Source organism: Paramisgurnus dabryanus, chromosome 17, assembly GCF_030506205.2.
Source record: "Paramisgurnus dabryanus chromosome 17, PD_genome_1.1, whole genome shotgun sequence".
NCBI classification, from domain to species: domain Eukaryota; kingdom Metazoa; phylum Chordata; class Actinopteri; order Cypriniformes; family Cobitidae; genus Paramisgurnus; species Paramisgurnus dabryanus.
Window position 1 is genome coordinate 17862495 of NC_133353.1, and position 19316 is coordinate 17881810.

Here is a 19316-nt window from a genome sequence, read left to right on the forward strand (position 1 = left end):
TATTTCACGGATTATACGCATTTGTGGACAAAAATGGTCATTGGATGTACTTTGCTGGAGAGTTTTTATGGGTTATTCACACATCTGAAACAGACTGGATTCGATTCGCGTTCCTTATACCAGCACAAAGGTAAGGAGTCAGTTTATATTATGCATGTTGTTATCTGGACTTCTGTAATAAAATACTATATTTATGATACTAGAGCAATTTAATCTCAAAACGGACACCATACACTGATGCTAAACCCTTAGACCTTTTAAACGATGTATAGTAGTGTTATTATTATTGTTGTTTGTACACAGTAGGCTATATATATATTGTTAGCAGCATTAAAAAAAACTGACGTCCTTCCATCCGCGAGCTAGTGCGCGTCGAGAGGTTAAATAACAAATGCATTTGCGTTTAATTTGTACCCATGGGCATTCTGGTCTGAAAACGAAATGTGTTCAGGCACATTGTTGGCGCATTTCTATTTTGAGGCAACTAAAATAGACTAAGCCATTGACCAACTAAAACCTGGTCTAAAGTCAATGGTGCAATATTGTTTTTGTTATTTAATGAGCACAATAGTAATATGCGTCTATAAATGGGACAACAACACGCGTTTCCTTATCACACACATGGATGCGCAGCAGCATATAAAAGTTTTTAAATATAAAAAATTAAAGGATGCAAATTTAAAACATTATTATTGAGTCTCTTGGACAAATCAGGACCAATTATGTGACAATTACAATGAGAATTACAATGCGTAAAAAGCTGCTTCACCTGTTGCCTGGTAAGTAATTAACCCTCTGGGGTCCGACCATTTTGGGACACTGTCAGAGATTCTGCCATGCTCTTACATTTGGTCTTTTTTCAGTTGCTTTAAACATATTAATGGCAAGTGTCTCATAACACTGCGTTCAGCAAAAACTGGGCTAAAATATTATATTAGCTACATGTATGTACATGTTTGTATTTTTGAGAGAGAAAATTTTAAGTGCGTGGTTTTTAAGTCCACAAAACCGATACTAAACATGTTTTAACAAGACTTTTCTAAACAGGATCTAGTAGTCTAGAGTTTTTTCTTTAAAATTATGTGAAAATCATCCTGCCTACTCATTCACATAAAACAATATATTGATTTAGAAATTGGAAGACACTTTTTGTTTAGAGGGGCCGTATGCGAGAAGGATTGATTGACAGCTAGCAAACAAAAGACTTGCATAATGAGCTGCATAATGAGCTGCATAATGAGGCAGGAATGTGAGAGGGAACTGCAGTAAAGAATTTAAGGACAAATTAATGTATACATGTTTGTTTGAGGTTTATTAAGAAGTTAACAATATAATCAAAATAGAAATGAAGGTCAGTAGGACATTTTCAGTTTATTTGGAAACAAACCCTATTCAAAAACTTAACTTGTATAAACTAAGAAACTGATAAACAACAGAGCTGTAAACATGTGGCTAAAGTTACCATATAACTTTATGTCCAAAAAGTGTGAATATGTTTTTCACTTCATAGTTTTGTACTGATGAGAGGGATGCAGACCTGTAAGAGAGTTATAAACAGCTGTTAGCATAAATTGTCCACAGAAATACCCTTACATACATAACTGATGGGTAAATATCACTGATAGCACTACATTCAGATAAACTATCATGTACATAAACTAAATTCAGAACATCTCAGATAAACATCTGCAGTGATTAGTTTTATAGAAAGCTGTTTTCAGATGATTGTTTTTAGATGCCCATCCCCTTATCATCTAGCTTCTGTTTTAAACACGTTTCTGTAAGCGCGTATGAACTTGAAAAACACATCGCCAATGGCGTCCATGTGCGCGTGCTCGCCTCTCTGTGTAAACAACATGGCCCTCATCAGGGGCGGATTTAGTGATTTGGGGGCCCAAGGCAAAACCATGTGTGTCGGGGCCCTAACTATGCACCCTTTACTGTAATTTCTCATCGCTATCTCTATCTCTTTTTTCTCGAGGTAACTAAGTTTCAGCTCCCAATAAGGTTGAGATTAATTAATATATACAGTATGTATGTATATATATATATATATATATATATATATATATATATATATATATATATATATATATATATATATATATATATATATATATATATATATATATAGTATTGTTTGAATACTATGATTGGATTTTATACTAACCACAGTACTACATGGTAAAAAGATGTGTATAACATTTATGTACTTTTTTATTTTACTTTGTGTACTGAATTTCTTTAATTTATTTTCATTTAATGCCACATTACATCCACAATATATTTTAAATTTAAATACTTTGTATTTAAATGAACATAATATGATGAAAAGAAACATAATATGGTAAAATAATGCAATCATAGGTGTTAAGAACTCGAGATAAGATAAACAAGGGGTGAAATTTGACTTTATACAGTGGATGGTAAAGCGTCATGTATTGCTTCTGCATTACATTATGTAAATAGTTTTTATATTAAGGAACTATACAGATGTCATCTATCAATTAATGTACACATCTTGTACTTTGACGTTCGCTAGTGAAATAGAGGGCAAAGCCGATGCATGCTACCGTTTTCATATGAGATTTAAATGAGACTAAAGCGATCACGAATTCGTGTGCAGATTGGGGAATGAATTACAATCTTTAGTGGCGCTGGGCAGACATTTCGGCGGACTAAAGCTTACCTAAAAGCTACTGTACCTGAGATTACACGCTAATATTATATAAACTGTAGAACCTGTATTATTTGCGGAGCATACTCACCGGCACACTGTCAGTGTCCGTGGCCGAGAGAGAGAGCTGTGTCTGACGGAAAAGAGGTTGCTGAGAGCAGCACAGACCGTGGTGGTGTTTGTGTGGAGAAAAGCGGAGACTTTTTTGTGTGAATCATCTTTTCTGCTCCATTGGTGCAGCTAAATTTTACTGTTAGTTTATTTCCTTGCAGCTTCGCTCTTTTAATGTATCATACTCACTCGCTGCTGCCTGCAGCTCTGCTCGCTTAAACTTGTTTATTTGAGCTTTGCGCGTATATGCGGTAATGCATGGACTGATCCACTCTAAACTATAATGGGGGGCGGATTCGTGCAGATGTAATAATAACGTTCAAACCTTTTATGGGAATATACTGAAAACACAAAAGATGTTTAAAGAGAGTTTGTAATAAAACAAAATTATGATAGTCTTCTTGGAATTTTGATGATTACCAGGGGCAAAAAGTGGCAGCTCACCAAGTACACCTCTACGTTTTGGGGCCCCTTGGTAACGCGGGGCCCAAGGCAATTGCCGACCTTTGCCTAATGGGTAAGTCCGCCCCTGGCGCTCATAAAAAACGGTGTCACATGCAATGTATGGAATTGCGTTGCATGTAAACAATATATGGAATCATATTACAGCAGATCCCGCAGTGCAGCATTACTCAAAGTTGCCATGAAGTATACGAAAGTGAATAACTGTGTCTAACACTGTACAACATGTAACAGATATCCGTCATTACGTGAGATTGTAAATAAGCATGTAAAAAATATATGGAATCATATTACAGCACACACTTAAAAGATCCAGCAGTGCAGCCTTACTGAAAGTTGCCATGAAGGATATAAGTAAATAACTGTGTTTAACACTGTACAGCATGTAACAGTTAAATCCGTCATTACGTCCTTGTTTGTAAACAATGCAAAAGTTTTCAAATCCCAAGCATGCAGTCTGCTGAGGTCGCTTATGTAGGCTGAACTGCACAAGCCATAAGCATATTACGTGATAGCAAATATAAATGAGGATAAATTAACTGTAACTTACTTCAAGTATATATCCTCCTCCAGGGCGTCCTCCATTGTTCTTCTTCTTTGGTAACATTAACGTTAAAGATAAACGCTTTTCTTCCTCAATGTCCAGACATAAATGAAGATCTTCCTCACGTGTGTGTATAAAGTTTACCATCCAAACATGTGGTAAAGTCTTTAAATCTGATCAAACTTTACGCTTTGTTATGGTTTGAACTGCTATTACCATGTCAACAGCGGGTACCGCCTGTGGGCGTGACCGCATTAAAGATAATGAAGTCAGCCAGGAAAAACGGTACTCTCTTTACTTCAATGGAGATTATATAGACAGGCAATATTTGTTTTCGATTATAATTAGCTTGTTTAAAAATAGACATTTCAGGCTTTCTTTGGATATGTGTATCGTGTTTGTGTGACAAGTATTCGCAAAGTTTCAATTGATTTTTGTAACGTGTTTTGAGAGACAGCTGGCGGAGACAGAAATGTCTGGATGCGCACCCTGTTTATTTTCTTTATTTGACAAAAACACAAAGATCTCTTGTTATTGTGAATGTACACATATTAAAGAACACCCTTTACAGTTTCAAATGATGTCAAACACGTAAGTGTATGATTATTAATGATGGAGTATTTTAAGTTGATTCTGCCATGATAAGGAGAAAACACGTCAATTTTTGGACCCCAGGGGGTTAAATGTTTTGCTTTAAACAAATGCCAATGGATATGGTGAGATGAGAACCTTTTTAAGTAATGCTTCTCAAAACACTCACAGCGCTGTCCGAGTGCTGAAATGTTTCAGCTCTTCACACGTTTGTCAACTCTTTTATCTCCTGTTTGTTACTAATAAAGTATTTTTGGGGTACAAACCTTTTCTTGCATATTTTGTAAATATTTTTTTGAGATTACATTGATAATGTAGGATATCCTTCCATTTTCAGTAATTAAAAGCCAGCTTATTTTACTTTCATGACTGAAATAAAATGACTTTTAAAGGTTTAAAACAAAAAATAACAAAAAAAAGCTGAGACTCTCATTGGATTATTGCACTTTATGCCCAAAACACACCCATTACTCATTACGAGAAGAGAAACAACCCTTTTATACTGTGGGCTTGGCGCACAAAGCATTTTTTCATCAAAGTCATCAAATTAGCGAAAGTGGATTCGGACACGGCCGTTTACAATGTCCGCTGTGTGCTTTAGACAATGCGCTTAGATCATTAAAATAGGGCCCTCTATCTGTGTTAGTGAGCACTTCTCCTTTGCCGAGATAATTCATCCACATCACAGGTTTGCCATATTAAGCTGGTGATTAGACAGCATGATATTGCACAGGTGTGCCTTAGGCTAGCCACAATAAAGGGCCACTCTAAAATGTGTAGTTTTACGGTATTGGGAGGTCCGAAACCATTTGCCTCATGCAGTGCAATACATCTCCTTCACATGTTGACCAGGTTGTTGATTGTTGCCTGTGGAATGTTGATCCACTCCTCTTCAATAGTTGTGCGAAGTTGATGAATAGTGGAACACAACACACTTTCATATACGCCTATCCAGAGCATCTCAAACATGCTCAATGAGTGATATATCCGATGAATATGCTGCCCATGCAAGAACTGGGATGTGTACAGCTTCCAGGAATTGTGCAGATCCTTGAAACATGGGGCTATGCATTTTCATGCTGCAACATGAGGTGATGGTTGTGGATGAATGGCCAACCAATGAGCCTCAGGATCTTGTCACAATATCTCTGTGCATTCAAAATGCCATTAATAAAATACACCTGTTCATTGTCCATAACATACACCTGCCCATACCATAACCCCACTGCCACCATAGGCCACTCAATCCACAACGTTGACATCAGCAAACCGGTAACCCTTACAAGCCATACAAACTGTCTGTCCTTTACAGTGAAAACCGTGATTCATGTCTGTTCTGACAACGAACTGCAGTCAGGTCCAGACCCTGATGAGGACGACGAGCATGCAGATGAGCTTCCCTGAAACGGTTTCTGACAGTTTGTGCAGAAATTCTTTGGCCGATTGTTGCAGCAGCTGTCCAGGTGGCTGGTCTCAGACGATCTTGGAGGTGAAGATGCTGGATGTGGAGGTCCTTAGCTGGTGTGGTTACACGTGGTCTGTGGTTTTGAGGCAGGTTGGACGTACTACCAAATTTTCTGAAACGCCTTTGGAGACGGCTTATGGTAGAGGAATGAACATTCAATTCACGGGCAACAGCTGTAGTGGACATTCCCGCAGTCCTGCATGCCAATTGCTAATTTTTTTTTTTCATTCTATTGTGCTGTGTGATAAAGCTGCACATTTCAGAGTGGCCTCTTAGGATGTACTCACACTATCCAAACCAAACCATGCTTGGGAGCGTTTGACCCCCAAAACCTGGTTCGGTTGGCTAGTGTGATCGCTTTATACCGCGCCCGGGCGCAGATTGATTAATCGCGCCCTGGCCGGGTTGCAGAGGTAGGCTGGAGCGCAGTTCACTTGGGCTCAGGCGCGGAAGGCGCAGTGTGAGCGCAATCGCCCCAAAGCCCGTTTCAAAAGGAAAGACGTCAATTGTCCGACCATTCACCTTCATCAGCCTTCGTTTAAACCTTCTGATGTGCGCAGCGGGGTTACGTAAATGTCTGAGCTGCACACGTGACAGACCAACTAAGCAATATGATGACATGTGAGAGGGATGTCTGTTATCACACACCAAATAACGAATAAAAAACAGACTTAACATTACGATGGGCTCCAGTGTTAACACTCTGGGGTCGACGGTGGCGCGGGCGCCGCAAACTCTTTATTTTTCAATCACTCCGCAAAGAGACTTAAATTACTCTGCTGATTTTTGACATACAGATATGATTTATACATCATTTAAAACGTTAAAGTGTCTAGTTTTTTTCTGTCCACTCCCAATAAAAACAGAATGTTGTGCTTTTCACAAAATTAAGAAAATAAACATGATGCACGTTCTGTTCTCTCTCCCTCAGTGAAGTCCTTTCAGAAACGCGTCAGAAAAATAAACTGTAACTTAACGAATACTTGTCGTAGAAACAAAAGATAAATGTCTACATAATGCTTGGAATGTCTCCTTTTAAATGATGTAAGTGATATTGAAAACAGATATTGTCATTCGGTGTAAACTGTATGAGAAGGAGGAGAAGTACCGTATTTCGCCAGTTGCCTCATTATCTGTAATGAGAAGAAGATCGCCACACCCCCGCGCCATTGAAGTGAATGAGCAGAAACATCCATATGCATGACTCGTGCCTCCTGCAGTCAATGGATATGCAATCCACAATCCAGTCTCTCCATTCCTTGTTGTTCCATACGATTGCACCAAACATGACATCTAAATCCTTATTTACTTCATATGTGTGTCAGTATCTCCAGACGCGAGTGTTGTCTTTGTTCTTCCGTCAAACAGTTCACGCGATTGGAACGCATATACACAAACACGCGAGTCAGGAAACTCGACGCGCTTTTTGGTATTCTTATAAAATACGCGATTGCAAACAGTACAATCCTTACTGTGCATTCACACCGCCACCGGCGAGAGCGTCAATAAAAGCTCTGGCTGCCCTCCCAACGACGCTAAAGAAAAGGTGTAGTGGACGCTCCGATGCTCGACTGCATTCTCTGAACTCCTCTCAGGCGGAGATTTCCGCCTACCGATTGGTTGCCGCCGAACATTTCCGCCTTCCGATTGGTTGCCGCCGAACCGCGTCATATCTCATTACCATAAAGTTGAGCTGATTTCAACTCTCCTCGACGCTCACACTGTACATGACGCGACGCGCCGCTGCTCGCCGGAGCTCGTCGCCGGCTCTCATTGAAAATTAATGACTTCTGGCCACTTTGACGCTCTCGCCGGTGGCGATCTGAATGCACAGTTATTTAGTTGCGTCTAAGCGCATATCTCCGCACAGCAAGTTTATTAAACACAGGATCACTCGCATGTGCACACATTCACTGCTTTCATGATCAACACGTGAGGTAATGGCGGTGGCTGTAAACAAACATTGATAAGTTTACCACGCGTGTCCCTTGTTGTGTTTCTACTATAATGATTACAAAAACACAAATAAGAGTCCAGACAACGATAGGCAGTTGTTCTTTTGAGCTTTTTACTGCACAAAAGTAAACCTCTCGCTGGCCAATCAAACACTAACCCTGTGTTGAAGTGTGTTCATTTTACGATGGCCAAACAGTATGTTTACCATGATTAGGCTACTATGGTTTTTAAAAGGTAACTTATACTTGTGAAATTAATAGAAAATATCTCAATATAAATATATATATATAAATATATATAATGTGTGTGTGTGTATTTACATTATATTGAAAAGTAAACCTTATCATGGTTTTACTACAGAGAAAGTTACATTCCTGTTGAACATCCCCACAAGGCTCATTATGTGGCTCATTATTCAACTCTTTTGTCTCTCAGCTGTCAATCACTGATTATTCAGGAGCTTTCCCGCCTCCACGCATACAGACTTTCCCAAGCAAAAGTGTCTTAGAAATTGTAAATCAATATCTTGCTTTATGTGATTGAGTAGGCCATATGATTTTCACATCATTTTGAAGAAAAAACTCTAGACTACTAGATCCAGTTTGGAAAGTCTTGGGAAAACATGTTTAGAATGAGTTTTGTGGAGTTATATCAGTGACTTAAAAATTTTGCTTTTTCAAAAACCACGCATAAACATTTTTCTCTCAAAAATACAAACATGTACATACATGTTGATTATATGATATTGTAGCCCAGTTTGTGATGAACACAGTGTTATGAGACTTTTGCCATTAATATGTTTTTAAGCAACTGAAAAAAGCACAAATGTCAGTGCATGTCAAAACTTCCCCAGGGCCCTAAAAACCCCTTAGACCCCAGAGGGTTAAGAGAGCGCTTTACTTCTTGCTTTTTTCAAAACAACCGCATCCAAATGACGAAAGCGCGCCTGGGCTCGGATCAATAAAAGTACACTGTAAGTGCATGCTTCCGGGGGAGTAGGGAGGGGAGACAAATCGCGCTAGGGCATGGTTTGGTTTGAATAATGTGAGTGCGCCCTTATTGTGGCCAGTCTAAGGCACACCTGTGCAATAATCATGCTGTCTACTCAGCATTTTGATATGCCACACCTGTGAGATCGATGGATTATTTCGGCAAAGGAGAAGGGCTCTCTAACACAGATTTAGACAGATTTGTGAACAATATTTTAGAGAAATAGGCCTTTTGTGTACATAAAAAAGCTCATGATAAATGGGGATAAAAACTTTGTTCAGAGTATATTGTACTGTTGAACCTTACTGTAATTCAGTGGTTTTCAAAACCAGTCCTTGGGCCCCCCCTCCCAGAACATTTTAGATGTCTCCATATATAAAACACCTGATTCAGTTCATCAGCTTGTTAGTGTGTTAATTAAGGAAACTTTTCAAACATTCTGGAAAGAGCCTGATGAGTGGAATCATATAAGGAGACATCTAAAACATTCTGGGAGGGGGGCCCAAGGACTGGATCTGAGAACCACTACTGTAATGCAACAGAACAGAATATGTTATATAAGCATGAAGCACTGATATTTTCAAATACATAGATGATTTTACCTAAATTCTGTGGTGGTCACAGGATTGGGAGCGTTGGTTTCAGTGGGAGGATAAGGTGGCACAATGTTCCTGAGAAAGAAAATGCCAGTGCTAGTTCTATTAGTTAGTTATTTTTAGAATTTCCTAAAAATTTCCACATTTTTCAGACTGTTTCATCCAAGTAAATTGACGATATTATGAGGTGTTGAAAGTAATATGAATTTGTTTTATGGCATTAGGTGGCAATGACCAGTGGCAGCCAATCTAGCTTACAAAATATAACCAGGCGGGGGAGAGATATCATTTAAAGCAATATGAATCATTGTATAAAGTGAACAATAATTATTTCCTAAAAGATTTTCTCAGAACTAACAAAGACTAGATGGGCCTTTCAATGCTTGCCCCCTAATAATAATGCAGGTAATGATGATTAAAAACCAACCAACAAAACCAGTGGGGCTACAGGACCAGTGCTTGGACCCTATTAATAATCTTACCAGGTTAACATGCAGCTGGTGTGACTTTGATTGGTTTCTGTGAACTCTGCTCTGTGAGCCTGATGCAGAATGACAGAAGTAATTGTTAGGATTTGCTGTACTTATAACAAAAAATCAGAGAATAATATAAGCCACATAATGCACATGTCGCAGCAGCTTTTACAATGTTACAATGACTACATTTTTACATAGTTTTAGTTGTGTGAGGGCTCTGTGTGTTTTGTTTTTTTATTTTGAAATTGTCATGTCCGCCTTTAAGTCCTTGTTCTTTGGCTGCAGCCTCCAAAAGTCACATGTATCATGTGCAACTACATTATGACACACACTTGTGTCTAGGGTTGCCAACTTTCTCCCTCTGAAAAAGTGCTAAAATGTCATAGTAAAGTCGGAAATGCCTTTGGGCTTTTTAGATTGAGGCATTTTAGGCAGGTCTGGAGCAGCGATTTAGTGACATCACAGAAGTGCCAGACAGATTCAAACTGCTTTTGTGCGTTGGTTGGCGCTAAGACGGACGCGCTCATCTCTTTTTCGACATCGACTTTTTTAATCGGGTGGTCAGGGGGTGGCCAAGGCTACTTTAGTCCATGAAAGAAAGCGATGTGTAACCATATATCAAAAAAGCATAAATTAATCTTATGACCGCTGATTAGGCCTACATCACATTACCCCACATTAGATAAATATTCCTAACTGCTTGCATTACTATGTAAACATAATGTAAGTGTGAATTGTAAATCATTCTACTGTATTTCTTACATCTGATGTACTGTCTGTTAAAGGGATAGTTCACCCAAAAATAAAAATTGTGTCATAATTTAGTCACCCTTATGTTGTTCTAAAACTGTATACAGTATACAGAAAAGAAGATATTTTGATAAATAAGCACAGTTGATTGTAACCACTGACTTTCATAGCGGGAAAAAATATTATGAAAATATTGTGATAAATATGTGTTTTCATCAAAAAAAGAAATTCATACAGGTTTAGAACAGAATTTTAATTTTGGGTGAACTATCCCTTTAATAAAGCTAAATATCTAACGTTAACTGCACTTACATTTAGAAAAAGTTTTTCAGGAAATCTAAACTCAATGATAAACCTTAAACTTACTTCAAATAGCAGAGCTCAACATAAATATGGATTAATCTTTCTTACAAAGTTACAGAAGTAAGTCAGTCAGGAGCAGTGAATGGTTTTCTTTTCTTCTTTTGATATTACTTAACTTTATTGACAGGCTTCACAAGGTTAGGCTTATTATAAGAACGAATGCAATAAAATGTTTATTCGTTTAAGATGTACAGTAACCAGTTGTTTACTATGAAAATCACGAAGACATCTATTTTTACATATGAGCATTTTAAGCCAAAAAGACGCAAACATAAAATCGTTTAAGCTCTGGATGTGCATGCGCGCTATAGGTGGGTATGATGCACATCGCGCTTTCAAGTTCAAGGTGGCCATCCAGTCCAACTAATAATCATACGGTAGCCTATAAAGATCACTTAAATAATAAAAACTGTGTTGGGTTTTGTTGTAAAAAGAAATGCCAATCTTAGACTTTATTCAGTCCACAAGACAATTACTGTACACACATTCCAGCCTATATACACTGAAATCATGTAGTATTAGCAATGTACAATTTCACCTACATCACTTAAAAGTTGACATTTATCTTTTGTTTGTATGACAAGTATTAATAAAGGAAAAACGAATAGCATATATCTGTTAGTTATTGTGGTTGCCGTGTGTCACATGACAATCATGACGCATCGCCATGGACACAAAGGGTCAGTTAAAATATGTTTAACTTAAAGGATAATTCCGGTATTTAACACTTTGAGTCTCATTTCTGGTTTGTTTTGGATGAACTACAGTGATGGACACAGAAATTTTGACAATGGGTCATGTCTTGAGTTTTTGACTCATTTAGAAGCGTCTCTTGACTGCTTTAGAATGGAAGTCAATGGCCATGCACAAACATGTCATTAAAACAACACTTAACGTTCATTTTCAAAACTGTGCTACTCACCGAGTGGTGCGTGGTGTTCGTTGATGATTAAAAACAAGTTGTGTAGCGAAATACAGTTTCTGTCGTGTTTTATTTGGCATTTTGTAAAATTCCATTGATCTCTCTTGTAAGACTCATTGCTCGCTGATATATCACTCCGCTGCCGGGAAACAGAAAAGGGTCTGTTTATATGTGGTTGTAGTTTTTTCGCTCGGTTTCTCTCAGAAGAAATTTTTCCCATATTTGTAGGGCTGGACCAGAATATTCAAATATTCGTTACGTGGGTTGACATTCAATTTTCAGTTTTGAGATTCAAATATATATATAAATATTTTACAGCGTTAATGCAGAGCTTTTGCCAAGCAGGAAGTGCGCTTCACGCCCCCGCACGATAGGTGGCGCAGAGAGACCAACATCCATAGCCAACAGCCACCAAACGCCACCAGTGGAAGAGATCGCCTCGAACGGAAACACGCTTCCTGCTTTGGCATTCATGCTTATAGTGTTGTAAATAACGTTCGGTTTCTTGCAAAAACTGATTGATTTGCTTCACAAGACTTCAATATGTCACACGGAGTTATGGGGGATTACTGTTGTGTTGGATATATATGCTTTAGAACTTAAAGTGTGCGGATCGGTTGACTTGCATGACGGAGCACTGGGGTTTCTGCAAAATATCTTCAGTATTGTTCTGCTGATGAAAAAAACATATTGGATATTGTAAGTGTTATAAATAAACTTGATTTTGAAAGTATGCTACCGTTTTATTACAGTTTGTTGAACTTCGTTCATTTATTTTCGTTGTTTTATTTAAATAGCCTACCCTTTACGTTGTTAGTAATTACTGTGCTGCTTATTTCTGATACGGGAATGTTTGTTTGTTAGAAAAATGTTAGGCTACCTTATTAAAAGTATTGCTCTTGTGTTTTGTTTCACTAATGCTGTTCACGCAGGACGCGTGACAGGCACGCCGCTTCCGGCTTGCGCTGTTCTGTAGTATTTTTAAAGTTTATTAATTCCAAACGTGTCGCATGTCCATATTGCACAAAAAAAGGCACTACACTCCCTTAGGTCTGCAGCAACACATCCGCCACATAATAAAACTGTAGACAGACACACACACAGAGATTCCTGCCTTTATTAAAGAGAAAAATATGTTCAGCCCCTCCTTCCGAAGCTTCAAATATTCATTTTGATTTCTACTAGAGCTTCGAAGCTCAAAAAATGTTATTAGGAACAGCCCTACATATTTGATGGCTGAGTGACCAGCTTTAGGTTTGAAGTTGAGCTCGATTGTGACTGTCTATACGCTAGACACCGAGCGTACTTGTATGGCAAAGTGTTTGTCGCCATCAAGTGGTCGGGAGTGTGCTAACGCTTCAGACTCAAATATAGAGCGGAAGTATATACGCGGTTGTGAGGTATCTGAAAAATAGTTCCACTATATCAAATAACACGGATTGAAATCATACGTTGCGCCAATATATTTGTTTTTAATCATCAACGAACACCACGAACCACTCGGTGAGTAGTACAGTTTTGAAAATGAACGTTAAGTGTTGTTTTAATGACATGTTTGTGCATGGTCATTGACTTCCATTCTGAAGCAGTCAAGAGACGCTTCTAAACGAGTCAAAAACTCAAGACACAACCCATTGTCAAAATTTCTGTGTCCATCACTGAAGTTCATCCAAAACAAACCAGAAATGAGACTCAAAGTGTTAAATACCGGAATTATCCTTTAAGTGTGAAAGCATTGATTTTAAATATATATATATTCTAAGTAAACAACAATAGCCCAAGTTTAGTAAACAAAAATTATTCTGCATCCATTTTTAGGTGGCTATGCTCCTGTTCTGCACTGCTGCTGTTGCGGCTTGTGGCGCTGCAAGGACTGACAGTGAATGACATCAATGTATCGTGAGAGCATTTCGATAGTGGCTCTTCTGTATGATTTCTCGAATCTCACCCGTAGGATTTTGATGTTATCTGCCTCGCGGTTGTGGCACCACATGAAGTCGAACAAGCCTGCTGTATCAGTCACTGGTTAGATTATCGTAGTAGTAACAGTACATGGGACGTCCCGTATGGGACAAATAAATTAGGCTTATCCGGGACAGTTGGCAACCCTACTTTGGCCATTTCTCAATCCGAAAGCTGCAGCCTCTGGATGTCGCATACTGTATACAGGCTACATACATCATCAAGCCTGGTTTATTTAAGTTAACTGAGCATTTCATTCGCAAGTCATAGGCATATTACAAAATTTTACGATCAACTAAGAATAATGGTCAACTTTATAATTGTTAACCCAGATAGCTAAAGATCTGGAGATTGGATAAGGTGTGTAAAAACATCTGATAAAGGTCTTAGAAAGAGCTGTTTTGCATACATTCTAAATCAAAAACATCTTGCAGACATCGTCAATATGTCTATCTGTCATCTTTTAGGAAATGTATCAGAGACGTACAGATGAGCAAACAATCAATATAATACATCTTGCAGATGTAAATGCAGACATCAAATAGACGTCTCTGAGATGTATGTGTGCTATCAGGGTAATATTCTGAAATTGATGATGTATGCAGCCTACACATGCGACCTTGGGAGGCTGCAGCCTTTAGATTGAGAAACAGCCATGTTTACAAGTAGGGGTGGGAATCACAGGTACCTCATGATACGATTCGATACATGGGTCCCGGTAACGGTAGCATTGCGGTTCGACGATTCTCCGGTAATTGATGTATTGCTTGCAAATTCTATGCCGATACATAACAATATCTGCCAAACTATAAAAACAAAATGTCCAGAAAAAGATTAAGTGCAACCTTTGTCTCTTTGTCTGCATATGTGAAGGCTGCAGCCTTTGGATTAATGGACTTGGTCTTTGTAGTCTTGTTATGTTTCCCTGCCCCAGAGGTGTAAAGTACTTGAGTCATTTTACTTGATTACTGTACTTAAAGGGATAGTTCGGCCAAAAACGATATTAAACCCATGATTTACTCACCCCCAAGCTGTCCGAGTTGCATATGTCCATCGTTTTTCAGACAAACACATTTTCGGATATTTTAGAAAATATTTTAGATCTTTCTGTTCATTAAATGTAATTTTACAGGGTCCAGCAATAGTCCACGACCTTCAAGTCCAAAAAAGTGCGTCCATCCTTCACAAATTAAATCCAAACGGCTCCAGGATGATAAACAAAGGTCTTCTGTGGGTAATCCGTGCGGTGTTGTTGTAGAAATATCCATATTCAAAATGTTATTAACGTTATAAACTACCTTCCGGTAGCGCCGCCATCTTAGACTCAGGAGAGAGTATTAGCGTAGTGTACGCACTTTTCTTAGTGACGTATGACAAATTCGGAGGGCGGGGGCACAAAGCAGCAGCAGAGAAACTCCGTACGCTGCGTAAGCTCTCATCCTGAATGCGCATCACTCCAAGATGGCGGCGCTACCGGAAGGTAGTTTATAACGTTAATAACATTTTAAATATGGATATTTCTACAACAACACCGCACGGATTACCCACAGAAGACCTTTGTTTATCATCCTGGAGCCGTTTGGATTTAATTTGTGAAGGATGGACGCACTTTTTTGGACTTGAAGGTCGTGGACTATTGCTGGACCCCGTAACATTACATTTAATGAACAGAAAGATCTAAAATATTTTCTAAAATATCCGAAAATGTGTTTGTCTGAAAAACGATTGACATATGCAACTCGGACAGCTTGGAGGTGAGTAAATCAAGGGTTTAATATCGTTTTTGGCCGAACTATCCCTTTAAGTATTATTTTTGGGGATTTTTACTTGACTTGAGTACAATTTAAAATCAGTACTTTTACTTTTACTTAATTATTTTTTTTAAGGAAAAAAAGTACTTTTTACTCCTTACAATTTTATTTACAGTCAAAAAGTACTTATTTTTTAGAGATCACCTCATTCTATTTTCCCTTGCTCTTACCAAAACAATTGAATTGGGCTGATGGCCAGTTTAACTTAAATGTATTTCATTCTGGATCCTTTGGACAATTCCCAGCAAGCAATTTGGGCTAAAACCAGGCTAAATTTGGGCTGTCAGTGAAAATCGAATAGACGTCTACCATAGCCCAAGAATAGACGATACGTATAAGTTTTAAACAAATGAAAGCAAACACCTTGAACACCTGTTGACTTTGCCTACATGTTGGAATATCATACATCTTCAAGTTATTTTGGCAAAAATGGCATGTAACCAAATTCAAGGCTATTTAGGGTAGAAGTGGGTTACTCATAGCGGGTCTATATCGGGTCTATAGTTAGCCGTCATTTCAACGTCTTGCTTTTTGCTTGCTGGGTTCTAAGGAATTGGCCAACAGTTCATCTGATGATGAAGATTTTTTCGCTTCTTTGAAACCGTCAACACATGAAGTGTGTTCCTGTGTGACATGTTCCCTGCTATTTGCAGCCTTTCTATCAAGACTAAGACCTTGTTCACACTGTCAGTCCAAATCTGATTTTGGTGCATATCAGATTTTACATATTCACTGTCTATATTGTTTATCACAACTGTTCAGATCTGATCTGTGCGTCCTGCAGCGTTCTGCCGTTTTCCAGATTATCTGCACTGTTTCTATGGCAATGACGTCGCGCTGGCACGTAGGGCTGCACGCAGGGGCGTCGCTAGCAATTTTGGACCCTATGAAAAAATAGGGGGTCAGGCCCCCCCATACCCATTTCGTACCAAACATACAATCCAACCTACTGTAGCTATTCAAAATCTTAGTCTGTAATTTAATAATACAGAACTATTTATTTTGCTATTGTTTTGACCACAGTTATCAGTATTTATAGATACCTAAAATGTCTGCAGCTAAGATAATTTATTGTGCAATGCAAATTTAATTTAAAAATACAGTACATTAAATCAAATATTCAGAGAAAATGCAACATTCTTAAAGATTAAAGATAAATGTGACCATGCCTGTGAAAACCCAGCTGAAGTATTTCTTTGTGATTTACTGTTTTCCACATAAAATCATCCTATAATGTAAAGAACATTTGTGAAAATATAAACTTGATATCTTTAATGTTGACTGAGTAATGTCATGTCAGCGATTGAAATCATAGTGAAATTAATGCTTGAAATTGAACTGTGATGCTTTTTATCTCACAATAAGATTTGAGGCTTTAGTCTGATTTTCACAGGCAGTCTTAGTGACATACTGTACACTTGAGCTGTTACACACACGACATTGTAACATTTAAAAATGGCGAACAACAACAATGCATCTTTTCTATGTACATTCTGCCTGAAATAAGACTGGGTCAACAATGCTTGACCAAAGCGGCGTGGTGAGCTTGAACCTGCTTACATCACGAGGCATTTTAGGACCCAACATTCAATAAGAAAATTCAACTGCAGTAGCCACCGTTCAACCTGAAGAGGGCAGCACTCAGACGTTTTTACACCAGTATTGAAACACTTTATATCCAAATGTCAAAAAACTTACTAAAATCAATGAACAGCACGAATAAAACCCCATTCTTACAGATCATTAACTAAAAAAAGTTGGTTTAGGGTTTAGTTACTCTTTAAGAAAACAGCTATACTGTTATTAAATGATTCTTCAGACTGTTTTTTAATCAACGGGGCTCTAAAATGAAATGAATGACCACTATAGCAGATTACGACATAGATTTCCATTGATTTCTTAACCCTGTTGCAAGTTGAGAAGCTTTAATATACATAATTTGACTAGTTTAGCATTAGTTGCATTTCAGTTTTATCACAACCAACTCGATTTACGACTGCATAAAAATCCTTCCTTGGCATATTGCGTTACAAAACAAAACAGTGTGTAACCGATCGCATTTCTAGTTTATGCTAATTAGCTTATACGGGCTACGTTAATTTAAACAGCTTATAAGGGCTGACTTCGCGTTAGAATCATAACATAAAACAGGGAACGTAAATCACCTTGTGTTTTTTTAAACTGGGGTAAACAGAGCGAAGACTTTATAGTGGAAAGAAAACTGCATTGCTCCAGCGTCACATTGTGTAAACTGCATTTATAGTAAGGAAGTGCACATATGCAGATATCATAGTAAAAAGCAGTAAATACACACACCTTGTTCTCTTCTGAAGTTCACGCGCACTGTGAGACCGTGGATTGAAGACGGCGCTAAAACGCAGAGTAAAGACGGGGCGGAGCTAAGAGGGCTCAGCTTAAGGGGGTTGCGTATGCGGCACAGTCCTTGGCTGGGGCCCTCAAAAGTTCATGGGCCCTTAGAATCGTCCTAACTTCCCCCCCCCTTACGGCGCCCCTGGCTGCACGATTCCAGAAAAAATGATGATCACGATTGTTTTGTTCAAACTTTTGATCACGATTAAAAATCACGATAATTCTCTAAATGAAGAACTTCTATTCACTTCAGTATTTTTATTACACTTTACAGCCATGTATATAATATTAGGCTATATATATGTTATATATTATAAAATATTTTATTGTTTTGTAATATTCACAGCTCCCATTCTCTTTTTAAAACATTTAAAATCATTCCGCAAAATTCTGCATAGATTTTGCAAAAGAAATCAGCAGAAATAGCAAAAATAACTCCTTATACTCCTTATCCACTCTGACTCCACCCATATCAAGCAAACACATTGCTTGATTCTAGACCATCTGCTTTGTGCTTGGTCTTTACTGATTAATCGCGACGATTGTCTTTAACTAACCGTGGGGCGCACATATCGTTATCATGATAAAAATACGATTAATCGTGCAGCCCTACTGGCACGGCAATCTGTCTCGACGTCTGATGTGTTTACGTGACGCAACAGCATGACATAACCAAAAAGCTACACAAATGGTATCAGGCCGGTCTGACTGAAATGGATTTCCGGAAATGCGATTTGAAAAACAATTTCAAACTACCACTGGATGTAGCCTAAAACGTATTAGAAAAAAAAGGATTCCATGTGGTTTTTGGCCGTTCACACATTCTAAATGTGATTGGATTCCTATCGGATATACCCCAAAATCGGATTTGGACTGACAGTGTGAAAAAGGTCTAATACACACTTGAATTTTGAAAATCAGCTGCTGCTTAAGTTAAATTTGAGGTTTTACAACTTTGAGTAGCATGTTGCATACTGAAATTAGGTAGTCTTATAATGTAATTTGATAAGTAAGGAATAATTGACGACGGGCTGTTGAATAAGAAAATAATGCACACCCTAGGTGGTAATGCGTTACACCGGGGGTGTGCATTATTTTCGAATAAATCAAAGGACCGGAGCCATTTATTCCGCTTATACCACGGTTACCACAAACATTGTTCTGATGCCTATTTTTAAGACATTTTAGGTGTGCGGTTATTAAAAAATAATCAACACCCATGGAACATTTCTCAGCCAATCAGAATCAAGCATTCAACAAACCCGTGGTA

At 38.3% G+C, this 19316-nt stretch overlaps 1 protein-coding gene across 1 annotated transcript in view; it reads right to left on the bottom strand.

Moving 5' to 3' along the window:
- Positions 1 to 19316, bottom strand: part of kif6 (kinesin family member 6) — a 677660-nt gene that overhangs the window by 29571 nt on the left and 628773 nt on the right. Inside the window, exons 19-20 of the mRNA XM_065274836.2 lie at positions 9875 to 9933; positions 9399 to 9467 (exon numbers count right to left, since the gene is read on the bottom strand). Coding sequence (XP_065130908.2) covers positions 9399 to 9467; positions 9875 to 9933 — 128 coding nt within the window. The remainder of the gene's footprint in view (positions 1 to 9398; positions 9468 to 9874; positions 9934 to 19316) is intronic.